Source organism: Mauremys reevesii, linkage group 5, assembly GCF_016161935.1.
Source record: "Mauremys reevesii isolate NIE-2019 linkage group 5, ASM1616193v1, whole genome shotgun sequence".
Lineage (NCBI taxonomy): Eukaryota > Metazoa > Chordata > Testudines > Geoemydidae > Mauremys > Mauremys reevesii.
This window is the reverse complement of record NC_052627.1, coordinates 83517039-83530600: the sequence shown is the minus strand read 5'-3', so window position 1 is coordinate 83530600 and position 13562 is coordinate 83517039. Positions and strand designations below refer to the sequence as shown.

Sequence of the window (13562 nt, the reverse complement as noted above, 5' to 3'; positions counted from 1 at the left end):
CGTGCTAGAGCTTTTCAAAAAGAGGCTTAACAGAATTTTTTTAATATGGGCAAAACGTATCTTTCTCTAACTTCTTGCTTCATTATGATTGAACTCTTTTGGCTGAAATTTTCCAACCAAACTGAGTGTGAAGCAGACACCCAGCATGGAAAACTTCAGCACAAATGGTTGCAGTTTGGTGAGGTTACAAGGAACTGAAAATAGGGTCTTATAATGAGAAGTGTGGGGCAACCATCATAATAGGCAGCACCACCAGCCTCGCCTGTAATAAATGTAGTGAAAAACCAAGAGATCTTTATTGCTGATGTACATATTCTGTTAATACTTACTGTCTTTACATATGTTTATATAAATCCAAATAAGTAGCTCTTTTTAATACGATACCAAATTTGATATTTTTTCATTTCCTTTTTTGTAGTCTTGCCTGTGTCAGGCTCTCCTCAAAGGAGTATTGATCAAAGAAGTACAACTTCAGCTGCCTCTGCTCCTGTAGGCATAGTAACTGTTATCAATGGAGAGTCTAACAGCCTAGCATCATCTGCTCCTTATCCTCCTGATTCCATTGCTTCTCAGAATGAGAGTGAAGAGGATGACAATCTAAATCCAACAGAAAAGCTCCAGTAAAATGTTTTATGAATTTTATTATGTAATTAATTTGCTGTGATGAACTTAAATGGTTCTGTATACATTTTTGTTAGGTTTTAAGTTTTTTTCCTAAATGGCATATTTTTGAAAGATGTAGAAAGTCTGAAATATAAACTAGTTATCTTAAGTTAGATCTTAGTAGTAGTATTTTCTGTGAAATATCATACAGATTAATTTGGGCTTGAGAACATCTTCAAGCAAAGGTTGTTACAGATCTGAAATTATAGTGAATTTAGATATTAATTAGTTTATGTATATAAGTACTTGGTTAAAATTAAAATTTGGTTAAGTTTGCTGCACTTTTTTTGAGAGCACTGTTTAATAAAGAACTGAATGCTACATTCAGGTTTCTTATCGAGTAGGGGCATGTATATAAAGTATTCTGCTTTCATTTCAGGAAACTGAATGAAGTTCGTAAGAGATTGAATGAGTTGCGTGAGTTAGTTCATTATTATGAACAGACATCTGATATGATGACTGATGCCGTGAATGAAAACACTAAAGAGGACGACACAGGGGAATCAGAATGCGATTCTGAACATGAGAATCCACAACCTGTTACCAATATTAGGTTACGCTTTTTTTTATATTTTGTCTTAAATTTTGTGGCCTTAGTTATTGTACGTTCAGCATAGTGAGGTGGTGTGGTTAACTAGAAGTTTTTAATACTTAGATTAAATTGACACTGTGTTGTGTCAGTTCATTTGAGATACCCTTCATTATGCTGATAACCTAACCTTGGCTAATACAATATTTTTCTTAATCCAGTTGATAAGTCATTTTAAAGGTCTTCCTAAAATATTCAATAGCTCTAGAATTATGCACTGTGAATTAGACCCTGTGCTGATTACACCATGAAACTCCACTAAGGACTTCACGGATAAATTATGCTCTTTGTATAAATGTTACGAAGTTTTTAAATGGTGTTTCAAAATTAATGTTCCTGTTTAGATTTTATAGCATCAGTATGCAACTCTTGATACCTATTAGAATTTCAAGATAAGACACAGAAAGGATAAATAGGCACATTAAATGGCCTTATAAAATCCAAATGTAGTCCCATGCATTCAGTTTATCAGGCTGCTAACTCACCCTTACCTCACATAGTCACAGATAAAGATGGGATTTGCAGTGTACCTGGCTAACAAATCTAGTCTAGAGAATCAAGGTGGAAATGAATTGCAGTGTTGAGGGATGTTCATGGATATCCTCTGTCAAAGGCTTCTTCTGTTCACACTGAAGGGGTTCCATATGTACTTGAGTGCACGGATAATTTCTCAAGTAACCAGGTCCCAAACCATGTAACATTTTATAAGTTCAGACCAGCATCTTCAGCTCTACTTGAAAATCTACATGGGAGATATTATTTAAAAAGGGGACTCTTGTGCTATAGACTATCTCTTTTTCACTAGTAGGGTGGTGAAGAACTGGAATGGGTTACCTAGGGAGGTGGTGGAATCTCCTTCCTTAGAGGTTTTTAAGGTCAGGCTTGACAAAGCCCTGGCTGGGATGATTTAGTTGGGTTTGGTCCTGCTTTGAGCAGGGGGTTGGACTAGATGACCTCCTGAGGTCCCTTCCAACCCTGAGATTCTATGATTCTATCTCGTGTCTGTGATAGATGTGGGGTGTAGTGCAGAGCTGGACTGGGGAATTTTGGTTGTCCCACTAAAAGGGAAATGGGATGTTAAGGTTTGTGTGATTGTTTTGAATGACCTTTTATCTTGGCAATTGTAGTGTTTAGCACATTAATCTAAAATGATTAAAGTTTAAAAAAAATTATATCTTATCCAGTTTTTTAAAAGTTTTAATGGAATGAGAACTGATTTTTAATATGATGAATGTTTTCTCCTAGAAACCCTCAGGGAATTAGTAGCTGGAGTGAAATAAATAGCAATTCCAACATACAGTGTGGAACTACTAACAGAGATGGAAGACACCTTAATACAGACTGTGAAATAAATAACCGATCTGCTGCTAACTTAAGGACTTTAAATATGTCTTCTACATTAGGTATGTTTTAAAAGATATTCAAGTATTACTGTATATAGAGCTAAAACTGATGAGTGTGTGTTTGGGAGCATGTTAACTCCTTAGGCTTTCTTCCTGGTTACATGGTTTGGGAGCTTCAGATTTGCATATAAACTAAGTGTTCAGCAAGGGTTTAAATGCTAGACTGGATTCCTTTCATTGAGCAGTACAGCTTCAGATCAGAAACGCATTAGTCGTATGAACATTTAGTGATTTTTAACAAGTTCACTAGTGTTTATCTGCAACCTTGGCACTGTTTTTGCTGTTTTTCCTTCAGATTGTCGTAATAGGGACAGTGACAAAGATATTGATGTATCACAAGGTGGTGATGACGAAGTGGAAGAGGACAGAGCCAGTGAAGTTTCTTTATCTAGCTGCAGAAGCAGTGTAGCTGATGCTGATGCTGGAGATGCTGAGTTTGAGCAGAAGATCAGTAGACTTATAGCTGCAAAACAAAAACTTAAACAGTTACAAAATCTTGTAGCTATGGTACAGGTACTTTTTACAAATACAGTCTTATTACATGCCCATGAACATGATTTAAAAAAACCCAAATAAACTACTAACTCCTGAGTGTATGAACTAACTGCATTTTTTTTTAACATTGTGCACAGACCAGACTGATAGAGTGGTAGTGCTCACTGTAAAACTTGAAAAAGGAGAATAGTTTGATTTGTCTAATATGGAGGTGGTCCATTTGAAACACAAATCTAAAATGCTCTTTAAAGCAGCAGTTATCAACCAGGGGTCCAGGGCCCCATGGGGGGCTACAAGCAGGATTCAGGGGGTCTGCCAAGCAAGGCCACTGTTGGATTTGCTGGGGCACAGGACAGAAAGCCAAAGCCCCACCACAGGCTGGTCTTCACTACGGGGCGACAGACGCTGCTGCAATCAATGCAGCAGGGATTGATTTAGTGGATCTAGTGAAGACCTGCTAAATCTACACCAGAGCGCTCTCGGGTTGACCCCGGTACTCCAGCTCTCTGAAAAGAGTAAGGGAAGTCCACTGGAGAGCATCTCCCATCGATGCAGCGGAGTAAAGATACTGGGGTAAGTCAACTAAGCTATTTCGACTCCAGCTACATTATTCATGTAGCTGGAGTAGCGTAACTTAGGTCGACTTACCCCTGTAGTGAAGACAAGCCCCATGTGGGGCTGAAACCAAGGGCCCCGAGCCCTGCCACTCAGGGCTGAAGCCGAAGCCAGAGCAGTTGCCCTGCTTGCTACCCTGTAATGTCAGCCCTGGCTTTTATATGCAGAAAACAGTTGTTGAGGCACAGCTGGGCTGTGGAGTTTTTATATCATGTTGGTGGGGCCTCAGAAAGCAGAAGGTTGAGAAACCCTGCTTCAGAGGGTCTTTAAACTTAAATTATAATGTAAAAAACTTTCTTATGAAACACCATAGATGATCCCTAAGTGACTTCTAAAAATCTAATTTTTCATTGTTTATGCTCTATTACTGATACTCTGATCTGTGCTGATTGGCTGTTTGCTTCAAACACTCCCCTTCCCTCATGATCTCTTCCCCTCTGCTTCACTCCACACCTGTCCCAGCCTTCTACTCCCCACATCTGCCTTCCCTTCTATTTTTATTTTGCTTTAGCTGATCCCTTCCTAAGTAACCCTTCCCCCAAAATGAAATAAATCATCGAACTAACATGCCATTTGCTGCCATCACATTGTTCACACTGCTTGTGTGTTCTGTCTCTTCTCTTAGCCAAGTCAGACAAAGGGGTAATTTCTTCAGGGTAGGGACTGTCTGCTACTCCGTTTATACAGTGCCTAGCACAATGGGACCCATTCTTGCTTGGTCCTTAAGAACTAACACAATATAAACTATTATATTCACAAAAAGCCTGTCATTTAAGAGGGCTGCAAAGCACTGTATAAAAATTTATCCATATAAGAATCATTTACTCAGTGAAATTAAGCAAGAGGCAGCATTCCTCCTAGGAGATAATGGAAAATTAGTGCTCAGCAATGTAGCTCAGCTACCCAGCCCTCCAGGAGCCATGTTGTGATCACTTAGCTTCTGCATTTTTTTCCATCTTGGATAATGAATATTAGTGAAATCAGTATCACTTTCAGGTTCTGAGGTCTGCAAATTTGGCTTTTGATCACTGCAGGGGAACAGATTTAATATCACCTGTTTCTACTGGAATTTAAAAAAAGTATTGGTCAATATTTTCATAAGTTTGTTTTCAAACTCATAATTTGTGGGCCAAATAAGAATTGCCTGTGTCCCTATAATGTTTTTAAATAGAATATTTTTCTTTCATTGGTTTTGATTGTCTCCCCAAACAATTCCTCCTCTTGACTTTCAGTTGAAACAAGATTAACATAATACCCCACAAAAGGCAGTAAAAAAACCTGTACATCTTTTACCTTTACACAGCAAGTAAATGTAAAGATAAAAACCTGTACAATATTAAAAATTTGTAATTCTTACAATCTGATAATTTAATTAAAGTGCGCGTTTTATTTCTTATGTAAGTGGAATTGTCGTAGCCAGAGAGTAGAGCTGCTGAACAGCTACTTTAAGATTTAGGGTTTTTTGTTATGCTGTTCCCTGTGATGTGCATGATCATGGTGCAAATAGTTTTAAACTGTACATTTGAATCCTTCCAACCTTTCTGACTGGCAGCAGTTTAGTTAATCTGAGTACAGTTATTTGCATAATCAATAACTGCATTGTGAATATGCATCTCTCTCTGCTCTGGCTTCTATAATCCCTCTGTTTTAATTGGTTCTTGATTCAGAATGTTCATCTTGGACAGCAACAGGAATGGCTGTTTCAGCTTCATAGACTTTTAGATTAAGCCAAAAATTCCTAAATGTACATGAGATGGGGGGAAAAAAATATCAAAAGCCAAGAAAATGAGGCTTTTAAGCCACATAAAGGGCACTTTCTTTTAAAATGTTTTTAAATTTGTCTCTTTCAGGCACAGTTTGGTTTCTGGTTAAGTTTATGGGAGTTTTGCCAGGATCTCAATAGGAGGACGATTAAATAGGCAATCGCCTATTCCAGGGTTCTCAAATTTCATTGCACTGCGACCCCCTTCTGACAACAAAAATTACTACACGATCCCAGGAGGAGGGTCTGAAGCCTGAGCCCACTCAAGCTCTGCTGTGCTGCAGGTGCCAAAGCTGAAGACCAAGTGCTTCAGCCCTAGGGAAGGGGTCTATAACCTGAACCCTGCCACCCAGGGCTAAAGCCCTGAGGCTTGGGCTTCGACCCTGGACCCCAGCAAATCTAAGCCAGCCCTGGTGACCCCATTAAGATGGGATCATGACCACTATCTATTCCAGCTCTACTCTTGTCCCTCAATAACTGTCATATTTTTGTTCATAGTACTCCAAAAAATTACACTCCATCTATAAACTGTTGCTCCAGCTATATAGACTATACATACACACACATGGCCAGAGCACGATTTGCTTCCAGATTTGTTGACAAAATACAGTTGATTGAAAAATATTGCTGACTGCACTCCTGCTGTTACAGGATGATGAGACAGAGCCTGAAGCAACTACTGCTGACATAGCTAATGTGGGTGACTTCTTTTTGGCTGAAGTAGAGGAGGCAAAGCAGCAACCAAATAATATCAGAGCTTGCACCAACAAATTGCAACAAGATGTGAGACTGAATGAAAAAGCAAGGTATATGGTCTTTTTAAATTATCTTGAAAGATCACAATTCCATCAAATCTCTTACTAAGTAATATGCAGCTAATATCTCTTACTACAGAGAAAAATTCTATGAAGCTAAACTTGAGCAGCAACAGCGGGAACTTAAACAACTTCAAGAAGAAAGAAGGAAACTGATTGAGATTCAGGAAAAAATCCAAGCATTACAGAAGGCTTGTCCTGACCTTCAAGTAGGTAGAGTATACTTCTTCACAGACTCCAGGGGTATGGTCTACATTGCAGTAAAACATCCACGACTGGTCCATGTCAGTTGGCTCGGGCTCTGGGGCTATTAAAATTGCAGTGTAAATGTTTGGGCTTGGGATGGATCCCAGTTTCTGAGTCCCTCTCCCCTTGCGGGTCCTAGAGCTCAGGTTCCAGTCTGAACCTGAATGTTTACACTGCAATTGTATAGTCCCGCAGCCTGAGCCCAAGTCTGCTGACACGGATCAGCTGTGGGTGTTTTATTGTAGTGTAGACATACACCAAGAATATCAGGCAATGGGGCACCAAATGTTTCTCTCAGCAGTAGTTTTTCTAGTAGAAAAATTGAAATTCAGAACTTCAAGTTGTTTATGCTCATAATGTTGAATTTTGTTCAATAAAACCACTCTAAGACTCATTCATAGATTATAGATAAAGGGTAGAAGGGATCACGTATAATCATGTATTCTGACCTCCTTTATAACACTTGCCATAGAACCTCGCCCAATAATTTCTGGATTAGGCTTCTGGCTTCTATATGAGCTATAGCATATCTCTCTAGAAAGATATCAAGTCTTTATTTAGACTTCAAGGGATGGAGAAATCATCACATTCCTACGTAATATGTTCCAATGGTTAATTACCCTTACTGTTAAATATTTGCACCTTATTTCTAGTCCGACATTTTGTCTAGTTTCAGCTTCCAACCATTGAATCTCGTTATGCCTTTTTTCTTCTATATTAGCGACATCTACTATCAGAATCTCTTCCCTACATATGTACTGGTAGTGTAGACCATGATCATTTAATTTCTTACACTTCTCTTGGATAAACTCAATAGATTGAGCGTCTTAAGTCTCTCACTATAAAAGGCATGTTTTTCAGACTTCAAATTGTTCTTGTAGCTCCTTTCTGAACTCTTTCAAATTTTTCAGTATTCATTTAGAAGTGGTGACACCAGAACTGGACATACCATTTTAGTAATGGTCTCAGTACTGCCACATACAGAGCTAGGTTCTGCCTCCCTGCTCCTATGTGATGTTCTCCTGCTTATAGATGCAAGGATTGCATTTGCCCTTTTTAGCTACATAATGTCACTGGAAATTCCTGGCCATTAGCTTATTTACTATGACCCTTAAGTCCTTTTCAGAGCCCCTGCATTCCAGAGTAATGTTTCATCTTGTGAAGGTGACTTTATATTTGGCTGCATTAAAACAGATGTTCAGATGATCCCACCTTACTAAACTTTGCAAAGTTTGTTAATTTTTGTCAACTTCATTTTCACTACAATCTTTCCCTAAATCTGGAATAAATCCTTGATGTGAAGGTAACTGGTTCTTTTAAAATGAAAGTTAACAAAATGTTGACGTTTTTCAAAAATATTTTTCATTCAGGCAGTTGAAAATGCTAGTTACTAAAAGAGCTCAAGGGACCAGCATTCTACCATATTGCACAATGTTGGCTTGAGTTTTTAAAATTAATTTTTTATGACAAAGTTTCTGATTTAGTTTACATTACACATAGCATTGATCATAATGTAAGGTTGGCTGCATGCTGGTTGAAGTATAGGTAATGTGGGTTCTGAGACTATTCTTAATAGCATATGTCGACTTTGAGCTGTTTATCTCAAGAAGTCTAAAATTGAGTTGTGTATGAGTAGTTGGCGGGAGGGGGACATAGCCATATCCAATAACAGTAAGAAATAAGTAGAAACTGCAGAAAGTAATAATAACCTATGTTATTTTACTCTAGTAACATATATTTAATTTAATTTTAAAATCTTTTTCTTTCAGTTGTCAGCTAGTTTGGGGAATTGCCCAGCAAATAGACCAGCTTCACCTGCTACTTCAACACCAGCTGTTGAAAGTAGCGCAGCAGGCAAGCCTGTTCTTGAACCTGAAGAATCGGTAACAATGGACAATGAGGTACTTGACATTTCTGACTTGCTTGTGAGTCAGTTACTCTTTTTTTTTTTTAAGAGGAAAATACCTTAGATACCTTTAAACATTTTGAAACATTAAGTCTTTTTATGTACATGTTGAGATATATGGTGTTTTTGTAGAAAGCAAACAATGAACCTTAATAGCAAGAAGTATTTGCCAAAAGAAATATTTAAGCAAATATTGCAGAATTTGGCTGTAAAAAGGATATGAATTTTGAAATTATAACCAGAGGGATTGAATGATCTCAGCAGATCTCAGCAGAAACTGGATTCCAAGAACAACCCATCCAATCAGGGAGTCCATGTAGAATATGAAATGAGGCAAGACTCGTCATATTCCTGCCTCCTTCCTTATAAACAATCACAGAGAGACACTTTCACACATGCTTACATCTTAAAATTAGTTTCCCAGTGATCTGCCTCGTGCACGCAAATGCAGCTCCGCTGTTCCATCCTGACATCTAACTGGATAATTTCACCCTATGTAAACACACACTTCGCTTAGTTAACATGGCAGATCATTAGTTTTATCAATTAACTGAAACTTTATGTATGTCTAAAATACTTCTTAGAAATCCTTGTAATTTCACTGAATCAAAGATTTTCCCCTAAACCATCAAAAGGTAATCTCTTACGTAAGGAGTATTCTTGCAAAATATATAGTGTTTGCCTTCTAACAGTGTCTGATAAATCTTTTTTATAAAGACAAGATAGGATTGTCATGTTTTTGTTCTCAAATGGTGAAATTTTTTTTTACTGAGGACTTTAAAACAAAAAATGAGAACAGAACAAAGAATAAGGAGAGACAAATTACAGGTGTCTAAAAATTATCCTTTAGAACAAAATGCTTGTACAGCCTTAACTATAAGTGTCACTGAATTTCAGCTATACATTTTCATTCACCAGTTTCATTTTTCCATTTAATATTTTTCATAACACGATGGTATTGCTTTTGCTGTCCCAGTTATGGATGACCATTTTGTATGCTCAGGCTTTAAACTCACATTTTTAAAAATTAAAAAATTTGGCTGGGTTTCAAGATCTTTTGAAAATTGGGATTTGGTTAAGTTAAACATAAGCATCTTACGACTATCTATATAGTTAAATTTGCCTTTCGATAAACTGTGGGTCTCTTTCTGCTAAAAAATTAAAAAAAGTACTGGTGTAACACTAAGAGCATGTAGTGATAATCATATTTCTAAAACTCCATAAGTAACTTTTGATTTTTAACTTCAAAATATAGCCTTTTCTATAAGCAAATTAATATTTTCAAAGATGTTGGAAACTTCGCCTAGAAAGGTCTTCAGCTATTTTGTAACAAAAGCAGAGTCTGCTTGCCTTTATGCTTTGTATAATATACCTTATCTGTCTTCCCTGACATCTTTATCACCTCATTCAGATCTATTCAAAACACTGCTCAAAACTATTCAAAAGTTACCTTTACCGGCTGCTGTAACCATATTACCTTCCCCTTTAAATTCCTCCACTACCCTGTTTCACTGCATCAGGTTCAAGCTTCTTCTTGATTTCAAGGTCCTTCACAACTTTGCTCCTCCGTACATATCCATTACTTCATCCTACTATCTTTGAATAGCTGCAGCCATGTATTCCACAGAGGTGTACTTGTGCCCAGTGCACCGAAGCTGGAGAACTTTGCCTAGCAGTACCCAGAAGGACAGCATTTGTGCCCTCATGGCCTTAGCCCCTCTTCTGGCTATATAAAGACAGCTCCATCCTGACCCCCACTCAGTTCCTTTTCACTGCCTGTGGCTTATGTCGAAGCTTTGTGTGGTATTTTCATCTCATGTTTTCGGTCTCATAATCTAGTGGAAAAAATCCCAGAAAACTAGTAGCATTTCAGGTTTAGTTAAGTGTTAGTATAGTGTTAGTTGGATTAGTTGGCTGCCCTTTATGATACCCTCACCAAGGTTCAAGCATTGCCTGTCATGTGGGTGGGTGGTGATCCTCACGTGAGGTGCTTGTTGTGGCTGAGGGATATGATAAGGAATGGTGTTCCATCTGTAAGTCATTCAAAAAGAGGACGGAGGTGGTGAGAGACTTATGGGTGAAGCAGCACCTGAAGGAACAGGACAAGAGGCTCACTTCAGCACTGAGACCCTCGTCTGCTTGATGGTTGCCATCGGAACCAGCAAGTCATGTTGCTTCACATGGACTCTAGTGTTTCCTCAGAGGAAGAGGAGTTGCTCTCCCTCCTTTGGTGAGGTGAGGAAGATGTCCCATAAGACTAATTATGGAGCGCTCCAAGGTTATGGGAGACTTTCTCATCTTCTAAGAGGAGTGTTGACCAGCGCCATATTCCTTCTGGCACGTGCAATGGAGCAAGTCTATCTAACCTCTCCTTGGTACCGTGTCGAGATCAGCAAGAGCCCATATCAGCTCTGGTTCTGGCCATGGGGCATCCAGTGAGTGTGGTACTGATGATGTCTGCACCAGTGCTGACTGTCTCCACGCTGGAGGCGTATCAGGTGACATCAGACCTGCTTTCCCTCTCAGTCCATGACTCTCCACTAGTTCAGGAGTTTGAAGGTGCTGTAGCTTCTATGCTTCATCTTCCATTAGGCCCGTGGCACATTCTGGCTGGGTCGTAGAGCTGCTGGGTTCATCAGCACTGCAGCTCAGGCCGCCCAGGTCCCAGACAGTGGAACTGAGACCAGTGCTGTGACTGGCACCGAAGACCCTCGCAATGCTGATGGCCCCTTTGGCCTTGGTCCTTGGCCTTGGTGCTGGCGCCTGTTCTGGTACTGGGTGGGTGGAATGTCTCGCTTGGTGCAGATTCCCCATTCCTTTTTGGCATTGATGCTGTTTCTGTTGGGCTTCAGATGAGTCTGGTTGTTTGTTTGTTCTGTTGTGCCTGGCTCCATTGTCACCAAAGAATCTGTGTGACTCCTCGAGACCCAGGTTCAGGTCGTCCTCCCCTTCGTCATTGCCTGATAGGCATTAGAGACTGTCCTTGGATCACCATTGGTATTGAAGTTGGCATCATTTCTGCAGTTGAGAGGGTTCTTGGTTCAGTGCCTACTGATCACCAATGCCAGGACTCTCATCGGTCTTTCAGGTCCCATTCTTCAAGCTGCTCTAAAACTTAGATCACTGATCCCATGGGTGGCTTCCCTTCTCAGACCAGCTACAGGCGAGACTGAGCCCATCCCTCTAGGCCTCCAATCGTGTGTGTGTGTGTGTGTGAGAGAGAGAGAGAGTCAAGAAAGGACCTGTCATTGGTGGAGCAAACCACTGCTTCTTCATCTCTGGACAGCTCTGCCATGCCAAGCTCTTGCTCTCCTTTGATGTCTGAGGACTTTAAGGCATATCAGGACCTTCTTAGATGTATGGCTGCTAGGCATCCAGGCTTAGTTTATGCAGGAGAATACGCATAAGCTGCTGAATATTCTCCAATCCGCTCCAGGGAGAATAGCCAGCCTGATAAATGAGGCTGTCTTGGAGCCTGCAAAAAGACACTGGAATTCTCCGACTTCATAGCCTCCCATGACAAAGTGTGCAGAGAAGTCATATTTTAGTCCCATGCTGGGTTTTGAAGGTTTCTGCTCCCACCCAGCCCCTAACTCTGTTGGGAGTTTACTGTGGAAGTAACCACAGTAAATGACAGTGAAGATATAAATCTCTACTAAAGACAGAGTCTAGGGGGGGATGGACTTCATGGGAAGGAAGATTTAGACCTCCTCTTCTTGGCAGATGGGCATTGCGAACCAGCAGGCATTGTTCTCTGAACATGACTGGCTTGTCCTCCCCTGGCATCCAGTAAGTGCCCATCTTGACTTGTATGTCCCAAGCAGAAGTCCATCTTTGTTCCCCTGTTCAGGGACAGGCTGGCTCATTTTTTTTGGTGTTTGGGACTCAGTTACCTAGGGTTGGTGCCATACAGTTCCCCCTCCCCCATCCCTCTTCAGGGACCCTTCTTACAAGACATAACTTCTGGAGCAGGTTCTGTCTCTACTGTCTCTGGGGGTTGTGGAGGAGGTTTCACTGCAACATTAGAGGCAAGGATTCTACTCCCTTGAGGGATGAGTCATGTCCCCTGTGACCTCAACAAATACATCAGATATGTGGGATTCCATCTGGTCACCTTAGCAACTATCCTCCCCATGTTAAATTGCAAATGGTTTGCAGGACCTTCAGAATGCTTATTTCCATGTAGCAGTGCTCCCAAGCCACAGGAGGTTTCTATGGTTTGTCATGGCGAACCAACACTATCAGTATACCGTGCTTCCTTTTGGTCTGTCTTACACTCCCGCCTGGCATGTTAACAAGTGCATGATTGTAGTGAAAGCATACCTCAGGAAGAGAACTCGTATCTTCTTGTATCTGGATGATTAGTTACTGAGAAGCAAGTCCAGAGAAGAAGTCCTCTTTCATGTTCAGTTCATTCTACACTTAGATGATCATCTAAGTCTCATCCTAAACAGCGGGAAGTCAACACTGGTTCCAACTCAAAGAATCGAGTTCATTGGGGCCCTACTAAACTCTGAGTTCAAGAGTGTTGCTACTGACTGACTTACATGCGATTTGCCACCTATCTCTGGAGCTGCAGGGAACTCAACCCTCAAGAATAGTCGGCGTATGCCTGAGGTTGCTAGGCCATGTGGCTGCATGCAAATAAGTAATCCAATATGCTAGGTTGCACCTTCATCCTCTTCAAATGTGGCTAAAGTTGGTTTGTCATCTGAATCCTTGGATGGACCAGTCCAACTTCCTCTGCCGATCCTGGAGTCCTTATGGTGGTGACTGGCTCAGGGCAATGTGTGCCAGGGTGTTTCCTTCGCTAAGTCCCCACTGATGCCTCCTTAGTAGGTTGGGGAGTGCATCTGGGGTCAGTGAAAGGCCTGTGATCAGAATAGGAAACTTCTCTGCATATCAGTGTCTTGGAGCTTTATACCATCTGCAGTGCCAGTTAGGCCCTTCAAGATCACATTAGGGACTCGGCGATGCACATCCTTACTGACAGTACCACTGTGAAGTATTACATGAACAGAAAGGAGGGAGCATGCTCCAACCTGCTATGTCAGGAGGTCATCAGGCT

General features: G+C 40.5%; 1 protein-coding gene and 1 long non-coding RNA gene across 22 annotated transcripts in view; one reads left to right on the top strand and one right to left on the bottom strand.

The window, feature by feature from the left end:
- The window catches only part of PCM1 (pericentriolar material 1), a 75584-nt gene that overhangs the window by 23655 nt on the left and 38367 nt on the right, over positions 1-13562 (top strand). For 13 of the 20 annotated variants that reach the window (XM_039540280.1, XM_039540279.1, XM_039540278.1 and 10 more), the window contains 7 exons: positions 419-620; positions 1043-1216; positions 2498-2655; positions 2951-3168; positions 6179-6333; positions 6422-6551; positions 8358-8489. In XM_039540280.1, coding sequence (XP_039396214.1) covers positions 419-620; positions 1043-1216; positions 2498-2655; positions 2951-3168; positions 6179-6333; positions 6422-6551; positions 8358-8489 — 1169 coding nt within the window. The remainder of the gene's footprint in view (positions 1-418; positions 621-1042; positions 1217-2497; positions 2656-2950; positions 3169-6178; positions 6334-6421; positions 6552-8357; positions 8490-13562) is intronic. The other 7 variants (XM_039540297.1, XM_039540294.1, XM_039540292.1 and 4 more) reach the window with 3 other exon arrangements.
- On the bottom strand, positions 2980-12531 carry LOC120406072. Of its 2 annotated transcripts, none has more exons than XR_005599063.1 (3): positions 12446-12531; positions 8898-8986; positions 2980-3118 (listed from the first exon to the last, which is right to left on the bottom strand). It is a non-coding gene; the product is annotated as an uncharacterized LOC120406072 (long non-coding RNA). The 2 variants fall into 2 exon arrangements; XR_005599064.1 differs by lacking the exon at positions 12446-12531 and adding an exon at positions 9945-10420.